Source organism: Lissotriton helveticus, chromosome 7 (assembly GCF_964261635.1).
Source record: "Lissotriton helveticus chromosome 7, aLisHel1.1, whole genome shotgun sequence".
NCBI classification, from domain to species: Eukaryota; Metazoa; Chordata; class Amphibia; order Caudata; family Salamandridae; genus Lissotriton; species Lissotriton helveticus.
The window spans coordinates 400,949,994-400,966,561 of record NC_136068.1 but is presented as its reverse complement, the minus strand read 5'-3'; the positions used below and the strand labels follow the sequence as shown (position 1 = coordinate 400,966,561).

The window sequence follows — 16,568 nt, the reverse complement described above, 5'->3', positions numbered from 1 at the left end:
CCTTGACTATAAAGAATATTTGGTGCGGGCGCACGCGGAAAGGGACAGGGTGGGCTCCCTGTTGGTATGGTTGGCCAATCCGGCCCAGAGGGGGTCGCCGGTGCTTGCTCTGACCTCCCCGGTGGGGGTAACGGAGTACACCCAGCGAGGGATCAATGAGTTGTTTTTGGCTTTCTATACGGACCACTATGAGAGTAAATTGCGGGGTCCAGGTGAGGGATTGTGGGAGTTCTTAGCTGAGGTGCAGCTTCCGCACCTTGAGGATGACCAGAGCGAAGAGTTGGGGCAGGAGATCACAGTGGGGGAAATACGCCGTGCAATAAAACATATGGCACGTAAGAAGACCCCAGGGGCAGACGGCCTGCCGGTGGAGTTTCTCTACTTATGTTGATGTGCTGGCCCCCAAATTGCTGGCGGTTTATCGAGAAGCCCCGGAGGTGGGGAGGTTACCGCACTCTGCCCGCAAAGCTTTCATTATCCCGTTGTTGAAACTGGGTAAAGACCCCTTGGCTAGGTCAGCCTACCGTCCATTGTTTATGTTGTCGGTCGGCTATAAAATATTGAGTGGGATTCTGGTGGCTCGACTCCTCCCTTACATGACACAACTGGTCCATTCTGACCAGGCGGGTTTTATCCCAAAACGCAACACTGCGACGAATGTGCGACGGCCGATGCGGATATTGGGGGGAAGATCACAGGGAGGATCCGACCGCGGCGGTGCTCTACGTAGATATTAAGTAGGAGTTTGACAGCCTGGAGTGGCCGTACTTGTACAGGGTCCTCCGCGAGTTTGGGCTTGGGGACGTCTTCGTGGGATGGACGGAACTCCTTTATAAATCGTCGGCGGCTAGGGTGAGGACAGGCATGACAATTTCCTCTGCCTGCAAGGTGGGGAGTGGCACGCGGCAGGGGTGCCTGCTCTCCCCGTTGCTGTTTGCATTGGCCATTGAGCCGCTGGCTTCTCATGCGCGACTGGGGAGGTATTATCCAGGATTATTTCTTCGAGGGGACGAGCAGTTTATTTCCCTTTTTGCGGATGATCTGTTGATCTTTCTCGCCAACACAGCCTCGGCTTTAGAGGGAGCGCGAACATTGTTTAGGGTGTTTGGACAGCATTCGGGGCTAAAGGTGAACTGGGAAAAGACCTGTTTATTTCCGGTGGCACCGGCTGTGCAGAATCCCCCGCATTTGGCGGGCATCCGCTGGGAACCCCGATGCTTACCTTATTTAGGCACCAAAGTTTATCACACCCCGGAGGATTTATTGGAGGGTAATTTAGGTCGGGCAATACGCGGACTCAGGGGTAGTCTGGGGTTTTGGAGTACATTACCATTGTCGGTAGCGGGTCGGGTGGCACTCCTGAAGATGGTGGCGCTCCCACGTTTATTGTATTATTTTCGGACGTTGCCGGTCTGGGTACCGGGCTCCGTTTTTCGGCAGCTCCGCTCTTTAGCAGTGGGATTTATCTGGGGAGCGGGAAGACGGCGAGTTGCTATGGCTACAACGATACGTCCGAGAGCTGACGGTGGTATGGCCGTGCCGGATTTTGAATGGTATTATCTTGCAGCGCAGTTGCAGTAGCTCACCCAGGGTGTGGCTCGGGAATTCCGTGGCCCGCATGGCCCGGAGGGGCGATGGATCCCACGGTACGTTTTATCTTTTATACTTCTCAGCCAGAAAATGTGGCTTGAACTGCTCACTGCGGAGGAGAAGACGCTACGGCTGTGCTGGAATCGGAGCCAGTGGAGGGCTGGTTTCAGTCGCCCGTATGCCCCGGAGATACAGCTGGAAATGTGTGCGGCCTTACCGCATGGCGGGGACTGGGCAGCGCTGGCCACCTGGGAAGATTTAGGGCTACAAGTGCTGGGAGACCTCTATGTAAATGAAACTCTGTTGCCGTTTCAAACCCTTCAACGGAAATATGATCTACCACGGGGGGATTGCTTGCTGCATGCAGCGCTTGTTTCCGCTATACAGCGTTATTGGGGGATAGGTCTATCGGAACCACGTACATCCATGGTGTGCCAATATGTGGTGATGGCGGCAGGAACCGTTAAGGCCATTACATGCCTTTACAGACGCATGTTACCTGAAGCTCAGGAGCCACTGCGTACGTTGCAAGGGAAGTGGGAGCGCGACCTGGGTAGAGAAATTCAGGAGACAACGAGGGACCAGCTAGTTAGGAGGGCCTGGAAATGTACGAGGAATGCCAGATTCCAACTAGTACAGTTCTACATCCTGCACAGGGCGTATTTGACACCGGCCAAGCTCAAACAATACTTTTAGGCGGTAGCTGCTCAGTGCCCGAGAAGCAGTTTGGAGGTAGCCAACTTTCAGCACATGTTGTGGGGATGAACAAGTCTAGAGGTAATTTGGAAGGGGGTACCGGATCTACTGTGCCATTTAACGGACTCGACATTAGAACTGGATATGGGAGTTTGTTTGTTACTCTGGTTCCCACATACCACTAGAACGAAAGTGACAAGTAAGTTTATAGACCTGGGCCTCGTATTGCTAAAAGAGAAATCACAATGCACTGGAAAACGGCATGGGGGCCAGGGTTGGGAAGGTGGCGGGCGGAGATGCTAAAATGGGCGCAGAGTGAAAGTGCGCTCAGGCTGCAGCAGGCCTTGAAAACGAAGAATGAAAAGGCGCTGGAGGCGGCGAGGGCGTGGGAGGCCTTGTGGGGCTATTGCAGACCCCAGAGTCAGAATATGGGGAGGGGTCAGAACTGAAGGAGGAGCAAGACCCACATGGAGCGTTGATTCAAGGTGAAGGAACCAGGACTTGATTGATGGACTCAATGGAGATTTCTGAGTAGCTATGTTTTGACCTGTACTGTAACACAACCGTTTCACGGGCATTAATGCATGGGATTCTAACGTCCAGTAATAGCTGAAAGATTATGCTATGGAGGCACACCGGTGGTGGCGTGGAGGGATACAGGTGGGGGGGATGTACCATGAATTGATTGAGCAATGCCCAACAGATCCATCTTGGGGATGTCACTACCTAAGGGTAAGAGGGATCCCTCAGAAGGTTGAGGAATATTCACCTGGCTAGTGCTACTCGTCTGGGTGTCCCTAATCTGACAATGACCAACACACGCCCCACCATTGACCCCGAATCTAGTGTCGACTCGATGGAGGGAGCCATTGTCAATTGGCTGCAGACAGCTAGTGACAGGTTTGCCCCTCTCACTAAATTTGCGCGTGCCAGGCACGGCAACTCACACAGATGGTTTTCTAGTGACCTTAAGGCATTGAAACTAAAGCTACGCCAACTAGAACGGAACTGGAGACGTGGCTACTCCAACTCCGATAGACTGCTCTTTGTTGCGGCCCGCAAAGATTATAAAAGCGCGATCTCCACGGCTAAAGCCTCACATGTTTCAGATAGAATCCTCCTAGCCCGTAATAAATCTAAGGAGATCTTCAAAATTATGAATGATTTCTCTTCGGATGACAGAATTTTTTCCACCCAGGTTCCCACACAAGAGACATGCAACGCACTGAATACCTTCTTTATCCAAAAATCGAGGATATCAAGAATACCATTCCCCCTCCCACTTCTATCAGTCTATCAGACTCTTCCCCTTCTAACCCGCTTTCTTTCGCTCCCTTTTCCGCTATAAGCCCCAGCATCCTCTCAAAGCTCACTACCCGTATCAATTCGGGGTCCCCTACGATTGCTTTCCTCCTTCTGTCCTCAAGGACGTCTTCTCCTCTCTACCAGACAGTATCCTCCCCTTCCTGAACGCATCCCTCAACACGGGCACGGTCCCCAGCGCCCTCAAGGAGGCCACACTGGTCCCCCTACTGAAGAAACCGGGGGCCGACCCCGCCAACCTCTCCAACTATCGCCCCATCTCCCTCCTGCCCTATCTGTCTAAGCTCCTCGAGGCCCATGTAACCATGTGCCTCTCAAAATTCATTGAGAGCTCTAGCTTTCTTGAACCCAACCAAGCAGGTTTCAGGCCGGCACACTCTACTGAGACCGTCATCCTGGCAGTACTAGATGCCCTGAGGGGGAATGCGGACAGGGGGGCCCCACAGGCACTCGTGCTCCTGGATCTGTCAGCCGCATTAGACACGGTGGATCATGACATCCTTCTCTACCGTGTCGGACAGGCTGGCATCCAGGGCCCCGCCTTCGAGTGGATCAAGTCATTCCTCTCAGGGCAGAGCACAAACGGTCCGTCTAGGCCTCTTCACTGCGACTAAGACACCCACGACATGCGGAGTTCCTCAGGGATCTTCCCTCTCACCCCTTCTGTTTAATTTGTATCTCCGGCCATTGATCCACTCGCTAAAAAAAGTGGAAGATCACTGTCTTCAATTATGCTTATGATTTGCAGATCATCTTCCCTCTGGACTCCCCCAACGCTGCAACAGATTTTCAAGCAGTGATGCTCCATATACAGCTGTGGATGAATCACAACCAACTCAAACTGAACCCAGGGAAAACGAACTCATCCTGCCAGGTAACAGCGTGGCTCACTGGGGCCCGCAGTTCTGGCCAACCGAGCTGGGCTCCTCTCCCGCTCCCTCAGGCTCGGTGAAGAGCCTAGGGGTGATCATCGACTATTATCTTTCCCTTAAAGCCCATGTGGGGGCAGTGATCTCGTCCAGCATGTTTCAGCTGCGAAAAATCCGCAAGATCTCTCATCTGAAGAAGTGTGGCTCACTGGTTAGAGGAGGCAGACCTGAAGCGGAGGTCAGACCCGGGACCAGGGTTCAATTCCCGACGCGGCAGGGTCTTGAGCCCAAATATCCACGGACTCGATAATTCTCGTTTCAGTGCCTACTCGAATCACGGGTTCACACTCTGCAGCTCTGGGCATTAGCCTGCTTAATCTCCACTACGGCCCTCCCGCGGCGGGATGCCTGGCTTTCACCTTGGGGATGCCCAGTACGGGTATCTCACAGGGAAAAAAGCCAGGACGGGTTCCCAAGGCAAGCGCCGAGATGCCTACGGGTAATCGAGCGCTATATAAGAATGCATAATAATAATAATAATAATAATAATAATAATAATAATAATAATAATAATCTGCTCTCGCACACGGCACTGGTACAAGTTGTGATCTCCCTGGTACTATCCCGCCTCGACTTCTCCAATTCCCTCTACCTAGGCCTACCCCAGTCATTGCTCCACCGCCTTCAAATTGTGCAAAACCAGGCAGCAAGACTAATCCATAAAACACCGAAATGGCAATCAGCTAGGCCCTTGCTGCGCAAACTGCACTGGTTACCAATCGAACAAAGGGCCCCCTTCAAGACTGGCTGCTTAATATTTAAAGCCCTTTACTGTAACAGCCCGGATTTCCTGAAGGCCCTCATTGTGAAGCACTGCCCGGCTCGTAATCTTCGCTCGACCTATTTACACCTACTGACCGCCCCTACTATTAAACTCAAAAAATTCGGAGGCCGCATATTTGCTTATCTGGCACCTAAGCTGTGGAACCCCCTCTCCCTGGCGATCAAGACCAGTAGCACCTTACAGAGTTTCAGAAAGACCTTAAAAACCTGGTTATTCTATAGGTCCGGTTAGCCTGCTTCGCCGCACTCTCGGCAATCATCATTTAGCGCCAGGAAACTTATGGTGTCAGTGCGCTTTATAAGTTCAGTTTAAGATAAGATGAGATAAGATGAGGGGGTTCCTCTGGACAGTGGGCCCCTAGGCTTCTCTCTACTGCCCATTAGTGAGTGGGCATTGCTCAAAACCGCAGACCCCTAGTCACTTAATGAGCGGTGAGTTTGCCTGCTCAAGCCAATCCGGGTGCTGCTCTCTGCAAGGGAGCAGCATCTGGATTGGCTGAGTGATGCAGTTACCAGGCATGGTGCAGACAGTTTTTGCACATTGGCCCCGCGGCTTGGGACGGTTTGCCCATGGAGGAGATTAGAAAATCACTGCAATGGCTTTGTGAAACTGTGCAGTGATTTGCCATTACTCGCCGTTGCTGGGCTGATCACGTCAAGTCACAATAATTATTGATGAATGGTGAATTTTGATTTTTATGTGAATAATGTGACGGGACTGCCAGTGAGTGCATGTGATCGAAACTGGATAAATGATGACGTATGGGTCAGTTAAAGTTTAGTGGGGGGGGGGCTGGGATTCATTGAGTGGTTTGGGTTTGCACATTTATTTTTGAGTTGAGATTAGGGTGTTCGTGGATGTATACTGTTCCAGAGTAGCAGCTTGAATGGGCGACTAGCTGCTGCTAGGAACTTCTAGTTTTGTTTGCGAATGGTAGTGGTTGGTTTGAAAGGATGTTTTGGGACTTGTTTCTGGACGCGATTTTGGCGTGAATGGAGGCCTGCGGCTGCTTATGGTCTTGTCGCGGTATTGCGTGTGTTTATGACTGAAATTGGGGGGTATTCCCTCTGGTTGGTTGGGACTGGGAGTGGGTTCTAGGGTTGGGAGCTAGGCTGCGAGTGCGTGATTTTGATGGAAGAGTAGTTTGGGCTCTGGGTGGCATTTGCTGGTTCTGTTTTCAGAACACACTTGTCAGACAGTTGGACTAACATGGGGCCGAAAATGCAGTGGTCGTGGCCCATGGCGGTCTTGATGGAACTTTAGCACAGTGAAGTCACGTTAACTTCGAAATTGAAACTACTTGTGAAGGGGTTGGGGAAGCAGCAGTTATAAAATGTAGACTGGCAGCCTGCTCCCCACCCCCTTTAGTGGCAGCAGAATTTTCTGTTGAACGCTTTATCAAACAGTGGCCTGGACAAGTTGATGTATTAGCATGAGACTCCTCGACCTCGGGCCTGATGAGAATTCCTCGAGCAAACATGGTGAGGTGACGCTCCAGTCAGGATTATTTTACCGACTGACAAATTACCAGGAGGAGGAGTGATTTCCACTGCAGGGCGCGAGAAGTGAGCTCCAGTAGGCATTGCGTGAAATATATAATTCATATGGATACGGATGCGGCAGTCGCCTTCCCTCACAGCATTTTTTTTTACCTTGGGAGGCCCAGCTGTGATATAGATTTGCATATTAGAAAAACATAAAGCAAACACATTGTGCAAATGGAAGGTCTATTATTTTGTCATAGCTCGGTTGGCTCCTTGGAATCTGTATCTCGTGCTGCATAAAATCATAGGATGCAGAAAAGGAAGCAGACAGTTGTGACAGGTGACAGTTCTGAAAGACGCCTTCAGAGTAGAGTCTACTTCTTCAGAGTAGAGTCTACTCTGAAGGAGTCTTTCAGAACTATCACCTTTTACAAAAAAACATCTGCTTCCTTTTCTGCATCCTACAATGTCACGCAGCACGGACATTGGTAGAATATGGACACAAGACAGGATTAGAGAGAGCGCCAGCTTTAGCACCGATAGTGCCTGGGGCATATTGTTTGTTGGCACCCTCCCCTCCCAAAATACCCTTCTCCACAGATTCCCCCTCCACTACCACACTCCAACAGCGCCTCTTATCTCGCGCACCTCTGCTATTTTATAATGCTGTGTAGTGTGTACACGGTAGTTGTAGTGTCGGCGCTATATATTTCAAAGTGAAGTAAAGGTGAAGATGGTACGTTTGCAGTTTGAAACACCACTACATGAGTACATCACCATACAGAGATGCTCGCTCTACGTAGAGTCACATTTGCATATTCTGTCACAATCATTACAATACACAGATTCTAAAAGCCCCCCAACAATGGTTTCAATGCTAAGATGTTCAAATTGCTGCATCAGTTTTGTACACTTTTATTTTTTTGGTCTGGATGTGTGACGCCTGCTATGGTGTTTTGAATTCTGAACTAAATGAGACCACAATATGCATATCTTCTCTTAATCCACGCCCCCCCCCCCCCAAATAGCATGGGATTTGGCAGGTAAAAATATCATATCACCACCAGGCAGGCATGAGGAACATGTGTCCTAGACTCTAGTGCAGAAACTATTACTTCAGTTATACTGCGTGAACTGAACTTGATTTTGCCAGAGCAGCCTCAAAAACAAAACCTCAATGCACAAAGCTGTGATGGGGCATCAGTAATAGATGGAAGCCTTGGTGGAGCACAGAAAATAATTAGAGATGTGTACTCTAATGCTTATTATGTGCACTGTTAGACCCACCAACCTAATCTTATTATGCCACAAGCAGTATCAAAGAATTCCAGGCACAAATGTTCTTTTTGGATTTTGGAGGCATAGCAGCAGTCTTCTCAAATTCCCCCAAAAGAACAGAAGAACTTCAGGAAATTGTGGCCAAAAAGCTTCCAAAGGCATCCTTAACTCGTTGGAACTTTCACATACATACAATCAACTTAATATTCCAATATAGGGATGATCTTGAGAAATGTTTTGACACCATAAAAGCCAATGCTGACTTTGAATTCAAAAGTCAGAATGCAGCCCGTGACTTTGCTATAACACTACAAGACAGACTTCAGTTCTTTCTGGTTTTATTTCATTAAATAAATCCTCATGCTGACCAACTATACAGCCAGTTACAAAAACGAGAAATAGATACGATCTTTGTCCAATGAGCTACCATTCCGTTTGTCACCAGCGTAAGCAAAGTGAGAGATCGGGTTGACAATTTAGACAGCAGAAAGCCAAAGGATTCTAGTTTCTCAAACCGCAAGAAAAATATCATCAGTCTAGTTCGAATTGCAAAGGAGGTATATGACATTATAAGTGTGCATGCACAGGAAAGTTTTTCTTTAACAAAACATTTGGTGAGTGCCTCATTACTGCAAAGTTATCAGCTTGCAAAAGATGATCATTCCTTCCCTAAGCAATCTCTTAATGACTGTGTGGAAGATTACCCTGTGCTCAACAAAGAGGATCTGAGAACTTATTTGACTGCTCTGTACGGAATGCATGTATACTGACGGGCCGCTGCTGCCATTTCTTTACTGGCTTTAATTCAGAAACTGAATAGGGAACAGTCACTTACAGAGACAGTGACTTTACTAAAAAATAGTCATTACCACTCCCAGGAAATCAGCAGTTGAAACAATGTTTTCCCACTTTAAACAAAATTAAGACATTCCTGAGGAACACCATGATAGAGGAAAGACTGATTACTTTAGCAATGCTCTCTATAGAGAGAGACCTTGTCAAAAGAATCCCAGACTTTAATGTTTAGGTATTGAGAAGTTTGCAGCTATTAAAGACAGACGTGGTGATTTGTCTACAAAACGTGAATACGTTAATCCTAACATTTCTTCCTGTATGCTGCTAGTTTGTGACCGGTTTAGTTGTTTGTGAGATAAAAAAATCTGTGAGGTACTCAGCATTGTTTCCTCGAAGTCTGCTATGAAGCTCTGTGGTTATGCTGAATAAGCAACTACTAATATTATATGACATCTCTTTATTAATGTAATAACTGTACTTTCACAATTGCTTTATCAACCTTCTGGCTTTCTCAAATTTGCTTGAAAATGCACCATTTTCCCATTCTTTTTCAAAATGTTCTTGTGCGGGAGAACTCCCCTGAACCCCTCTTAGGTTGTTCGGGCTCACTTGCTATGCTCTCTCGCCACGGTTCACTCCGCCACAAATTTTAAGCCCTAACAATTTGAAATGTCACCAGCCGCCACTGCTGGTACCTCAACTTTTCTCAGTTTGTGTTGTTTTTCTTTTTCTAAATATGTGCAAATTGCACACTAGAGTTTTGTTGTCATAACTAGTTTTTATGTGGTGTAAAGAATGGTTAGCTATCATATTATAACAGTTCCAGGAGGACCTAGAGCTAAATCACAGCCAGACACCAGGCTCGAGCTTTAAGCGAGTCCTCCGCCTTCAATTTGAACCACCAGCACTTTGCATTCTGAAACGTATATACTATACCACAATGTTTAATAGAATACAAAAACCCCGGCCAGAGAAATTTGAAGGGATGGGCAAATTAGGCTCTGGCCCAGGGATCCAGCCTTTCGGGGGAGGGGGGCTGATAAAGCCAGCTCTGTTCTACAGAGAATCTTGCCCTGATGACCTTCAATAGTTCTTAAACAGATCGTTTTAAATACCTTTTCCCTTTAATCTATTTTTAATGTGGTGATGTGTGATAATCTATTACAGATATTTTGCAGAGAGATGTTGTATTCATGTTTCATACAACGTCCATAAAAAGTTCTTTTAGATCAAAACAAGATTTCACATATGAGAAATAAATTGGAGGGTGTCACAGAGATTATTTGCAGTAAGTAATATTAAAGAGCTGCTGCTGTGTTACAATATAGAAGAAACACATCAGGGTCAGTAAACACATTTAGAATTTGGACAAGTGTTCCTGTGCACTGTCAGTGACCTGGCCGATGGCGGCATGAAAGAGTTTAAATTGGATCATAAATTCAAAGCTGTTCCGAAGAGGGGCCCCAAAATATGTTTGGCCCAGGGCCCCCAAAATACTTAAAATGTCCCTGACCTGGCGAAGACAAAAAAAGCGAAGCTACTAGAGGTGACCTTAACTGCAGGGTCGGATTGGTAATGCAGGCACTAAGGAAATGGCTGAAGAGCCGGTTGCCGAGTTCGAGCTGTGGGCTGCGTTTTGGGCAGCCTGGGGCTGTCTCTGCTGTTAGGTTGCCGCCAGCTGCCCAGTGGGTGCCTGAGTGACCTTTCTAGAGGCAGATGGGCAGAGATATCACTCTTCTTTTGCTGGGCTGGCCCTTTAATGCACGCTGATTGAGCGGGGACAGTGGGCCTGAGACAAAGTGGTCTCACTTGCATTCATGGGAGGCTCAGCAGTGTGAACTAATCTGTGCATTTTATTTTATCTAAGTGAAGTTAATAAAACATGCCCCCCACCCCCTATTGTTTCATAAAACTTCACTTAAGCAGTGTTTTGCGGAAAGGCAATACTCAAATGTGGACCACTTTTTTTTGGGTGGCCCGGGCTGATTTTTTTTATCCTAATCCAACCCTGCTTAACTACCAGGGCTTTAAGAGGGCCGGGTCTCACCGGGTCTGAGCACCGGCAGGTTTTTAAAGGGGCCCTCGAAATAGGTCTCTATCGGGTTCCGTTTTGTGCCCTGGTCCGTTTTTTTTCCGGACTGCAGTGACCACAGGCACATCGATGTGCTGTGCTCTCACTGCTCACTTCTCACTAGTGGAGAAGTTATGGCATAACATAATGCCAGGTGAGCGTTGTAGGGGAAGGGAAATCATTTAAAGAGACTAATTTTCTCTCTGCATTTCCCTTCTCTTTTTGAAACTCAGGAGCAGCAACATTGTCGTGGTATCACCAGGGCTTTAATTGGAAGCTTTTTCAATATTATATACTAGCCATAGTTGCTGCTTATTTATCTTATGCAACTAACAACCATTGCCAAAGCCAATAGTCCAGAGTTTTTAGGTTTTGCTTGGCAATGCGTACGAAGTACGCATGCGCTAGCAAAATCTAATGTTTTCCTCTTTGGAGTCGGGTATCCGCCCGCTCCTCCCATTGGCTAGCTCCATAAATGGAGGCTAGCCATTGGGAGACGGCTCTGTCCGTCAATCCCGGACCAGATTCGGGGGCGTTCCCGAGAATTTTTCCACTTTGCCTACGTCACGCTACGTCAGCCAAAAGCCGGGAACGCCCCCGAATCTGGTCCGGCATTGAGCCGGCACCCGCCTTCCTGCTCTCGTGGGCGTGCTCGCCTTTCCCGCCCCCTCTCCCGCCCCTCTTCCATGCCGATCCGTAGCACGCCCGCTCCTCCAGGGTATGAGACCTAAATGCAATTTCCCCTTCCTGATCTCTTCCCCGCTCTCTTTTTCTATTTGTAGAGAGAGCTCTCCCTCATTATTCTTTTATTTAATGTTTTCTCATGTGGGTGTTTACACTGAATGACTTGTGCACCGGCCAATCCTAGAGCGGCCGGCCGGAAGTGCCCGCCCCCCCGCAGCCCGGGGGAAGAAGGCGGCCCAGGAGAATAAGTATGGCGGCCCACGCGGGGCTCCCGTGGCCTGCCTGGAGGGAGCCCCGGGAGAAGCGGAGGACGTTGCCGGTCTCCCTCTTCAGCATGCTGAAGAGGGAGACCGGAGAAGTGCCCAACAGATTGCCGCCGTCGCAAGGAGCCCCCGCCAGGACGGCGGCCCAGGAGAAGAAGTATGGCGGTAAATGCTCCACTGGGGCATATTTGGAATGCGTGCACCAGGCGGGGGGTGGGGGTTCTGCCACTAGTCTGGGGCTGCACTGCTCTTGATGTCACTGCTCTGTACCCTCGTCTGGGGAGGGAGGGTAAGTGATGAGGCAGGTACTTCTCTGTTTTGTTTGTGAGTCAGCTGGACTGCACAGGCACCGCGACGGCTCTCTCCACAGGAACTCGGCCGTAATCCGAGGCCTGAGCACCGAACATGGGAACGCGCAGGTCCGATGCACGCAGAATGGCAACAATTCGCTTCCCATGGCTTGCTTTCAACAAGTCCCTCTGACACCGCAGCTGAGTGATGGTGAAAGGCTAAAACGGCACAGCCTCGCCCCGGCGGGCTCTGGAGCACTAAAATAGAGGGTTGGTGTTTAACTGGAAGAGACGGGGGAGCAGAGCGACAGGGCGCCGCGGCACAAACTTCTATATTATTTACAGCCTTCCTGAATAATGAATAAACTCTGCACTTTCCACAGTCAAAATATCTGGATAATTTATCATAAGAGGAGGCCCGAGCCGCGGAGGGTCCAAAATCTTTAACCCCTCCCCCACCGCAAGCACTTCACTTAGAAAGGCTTTGCACTTCAGAACCTGAGACACACGACATTCCCGACACATCTGAATTAGCCTCTCCGCAGACTCATTGAAATTCCCAAATAGCAACGCTTCGTGCCATAACGAAAAGAGTTTGTTCAACCAGTGCTGCCAAAATTGCACCTGAAAAGAGGCTTTCTACAGCAGGTGTAAAACTGCCCCCCTTCCCCCCCAAAAAACAAACAAGTTCCTTGCCCTCCTGCCGTTAACAAGTGAAGAGCAGCTAATAACGATAGATTTCATAAGTCTCACATGCATTCGTTTCCTAACGCATAAAAGAGAACTTCAACAAATAAACACAGACTGAAAACGGCCGCGGCAGTACATATCTGGACCACTGCCAACGACCTAGCAAGTTATTTTTGTCGCAATCAATAAAACACACTGCTTTCAGACCCCCCCTCGCTCCAATCAGACCCCCGCCCCCTCACCCACACAGCATTCTAAGAACCCATCCCTCCATTGGTGTCCATTGGTGTGCTCGGTACTCTTTGGGTCTGCTTGGCACTACCCGGATCACTTTGCTTTCCCTGGGTCCACTAATCTGTTACCGTTCCCACTTGACCGGAGTGGGCGTCCCTAGAAATAATTAGGGGGGCACTCATTGGGCCTGAGATGAAACTGGTGGTGACCCCAGTAAAGGGGGCATGGGGAGAGCTAAGCATGGGCAATGTATGCAGCTGCCCAGGGATCCGAGCACAGGTCGAAAACATGGGTCCCCTCTTGTCACATGCTACACTATCCACCTGCTCCTCCAGTGCCCCCTCCTCAATTCGATCACATCAAAGCACTACATCAGGGGTAGTAAGCTCTATATACATGTCCCCTTGCCTCCTACACCATTTCAACCTTTCAGCCATGCAGGGGCCAATTTAGTACCATGTAAGCATCACACATCTATTGAAATGGGGGTCGCAGTGTGTGAGGGGGCTCGCAGTGTGTAGGGCTTGCAATGTGTGTGGGGGGTCGCAGTGTGTGGGGGCTCTGTGTGGGTGTGTGTGTAGGGCTCTGTGTGGGGGTGTGTGGGGGGGCTTTGTGTGGCTGTGTGTGTGGGGGGCTCTGTGTGGGTGTGTGTGTGGGGGGCTCTGTGTGTGTGTGTGGGGGGGCTCTGTGTGTGTGTGGGGGGGCTCTCTGTGTTTGGTGGGGGGGCTCTCTGTGGGTGTTTGTGGGTGTCATTTGCGAGAGATAAAGCTAGTTGCATTGTAAATGACAATGCCATTTATTTATGTTTTTAAAAAAAACATAAATAAAAATAATGTCAAGAGCAATGCCAATAGCTCTAACTTTCACAAAGGCAAAACCATTGCATTGTAAATGCTTGTTGTAGGTATGATGTTACTTGTTGTATCATATATCTGGATGCAATGAGAGAAACAACAAAATACAAGTCGGGCGGCACAGTATGCTAAATATAGATTTTCAGTTTACATGTTTTAAGCCACGCCCTTAATTGCATTTTGCCACGCCCCTTTGAGAGCCCCCGCCCCACCCCCCGTTTTTTCATTCCACTTAAAGCCCTGTTAACTACCTTTATTTTCGGCACACTAACCAGGGATGTAAAAAATGAGACAATATTGCGAAAAATTAACTACAAACCCTGAGTATCCTCGAGGATTATAGGATTCCACTTTGTGCTCTTTCCACACTCGCATCAACCGCTCGAGTCCAGTCTATCGTTGAGCAGCACCCATTCTCCTCACCTCTCCTCTGCTGCAGGTCCCAATCCCAGCGGCTCCTGAACTGGAAAGTTGCTGCGATGTCCCCGGAGCTCAGTGGGGTGATGAGCAACTCTTCCTGCAGTTCGTCCGCAAAGTCCGTATGAGGTGAGGCGGATGTCGCGGGCCCGGCTCCTCGAACCCCCGGACCGCATACAAACAGCACAAAAAGCAGTACTGTAACCGCCATGTTTTTCGGCTGTCAAACCGCTTTTCCGCTTCCGGAGTGCGCTCACCAATGAGCTGAGGGAGCGTCTGCGTAAGAGTAATGGGCGTGGCGTGTTAAGCTGTGAATGGAGACACGAACCAACGCTCCAGGGGTTGTATAGTGTTCAGTTTCGCCCTCTGCAGATGCCTATCCAAATTAAACGTTGATGACGTTTAGGGTTTCGGTCTGTTGTCGACTATAGCCATCTTTTTATGAGCGAGTCCTCGGGGTGTGTAGGTTGCTCGTTAAATACTGTACTATAGTTACAAAAAGGGTCGAACAGCATCAGTGGTGTAATGAAACTTGAGAAGGGACCGCCTCAAAGTACATGGAGCCCCCACCCCTCCCACAGGCCTCGAAAAATATTAAACATTTTACCAGACCTGCAGGTTTAAGTCTTGAATAGTCTGCTCGTATTAACTGCAATGCACTTGACCTATGAACTAGTCTCACAATTATGTTTTAGAACATTAGCAGCAGTGCTTTAAATGGGGAACAATAAGTGCAGGTACTCATTAAAATAGAGGTGTGGCAAGGGGCGGGGCTAAGGGCAAACTATCATCATACATAGAAACTTCTGTACCAGTTGCAACACATAATAAAACACATGAGAAATGTGTTTGTGTAAAAAAAAACACAGATTAACTAACACAAAATGAAAGTCGTGATGGCACTGTCACCAGAATGATTGCTGCGCACCTGATTGAAAGTGCAGGGTCTGTCTAGAGACCCGGTCCTGTTATTACACAGCGTGACACAAGCCCTCCTGCCCCCCTGCAGTTTGGAGACATTCAAATGGGCGCTCTTGGAATTTTCACCAGCAACTATGGAAAAGGATACTACAGCCGAGACATTAGACCCAATATTTTCTAATACCCTCAGCTTACGCTGCGCTCCGGCCGGCCCCCCCTGTCATTTGGTCTGATCATTTCCTAGTTGACTTCAGAGTCATGACAGAATTGACTAATCGAACTGTGCCCAATTTAGGGAATAAACTTAATTCTAGAAACGGGGGTAAATTTGACATGGATATTTTTAACCATCTTTTAATGGAAACTATGCCTCCCATTAATCAGACCTCCATGACTGACTTAGGTACTATTATGAATTGGATCTCTAATTCTGTTGACATCTGCCTCCCTCCTTCCTCGCAGAAAGAAAATAATCATCGTCCTCCGGCTCCCTGGTTTTCACCCACTTTAAAAAAAGTGAAGAGTAAGTGTAAAGTGTTAGAGAGACCCTGGAGGAAGGACTATGCCCCAGAATCTAAAGCGAACTATTAACAGTCAATCAGAGAATATCACTCTCTCTATAATACCGCTGGGGCCGATTATGTAAGTGCTACTATTTCTAATGCCCAAAACTGCCCTAAAGTTGTGTTTAAACTGGTTAAGGAACTTTCCGGTACAGCCAGTCAAGCTCCACAACCAATTCTTTCTGAATTGTAATGTGAGGAGCTTGCATTGTTTTTTCTTGACAAAGTGGAACAGATCTATTCAATTTAAATACTTATAAGATCTCCAATTTGCAACAATGCATGGCTACCCCTGCCTTACTGAATTCTAGAACAAACTCGAACAATGGACCCTGCTTGATACTACCTCTTTCAGTAGCATTTTAAAAAGCATTAAATCAGGTTCCCTTCGGGACCCGCTTCCTATTACCATATGCAAAAAACTGAGCTAGCTGCTTTGCAGTTGATCAGGGAGCTACTTAATGCCTCCTTACGTGAAGCCCTGATTCCACCTGAGTGGAAGCATGCAATGATCCTCCCGCTGAAACCTAACACTGACCCAGCCCAATTATCCAACTTTCGCCCCATTTCCCTGCTCCCAGTTTTTCCAAGATATTGGAGAAACATGTGAATTTAAAAATTACTCACTATGTGGAAACTCACAAGTTCTTACACCCATCCCAATCAGGGTTTAGGGAAGGGTATTCTACAGAAACCACACTT

The 16,568-nt window shown here is 48.3% G+C and overlaps 1 protein-coding gene across 1 annotated transcript in view; it reads right to left on the bottom strand.

The window, feature by feature from the left end:
- The window catches only part of PIGT (phosphatidylinositol glycan anchor biosynthesis class T), a 353,955-nt gene extending 339,293 nt beyond the window's left edge, over positions 1-14,662 (bottom strand). Inside the window, exon 1 of the mRNA XM_078652267.1 lies at positions 14,389-14,662. Within this exon, the coding sequence (XP_078508393.1) occupies positions 14,389-14,593 (205 nt within the window). The 5' untranslated portion in view covers positions 14,594-14,662. The remainder of the gene's footprint in view (positions 1-14,388) is intronic.
- Between the last annotated feature and the right edge of the window lie 1,906 nt (positions 14,663-16,568).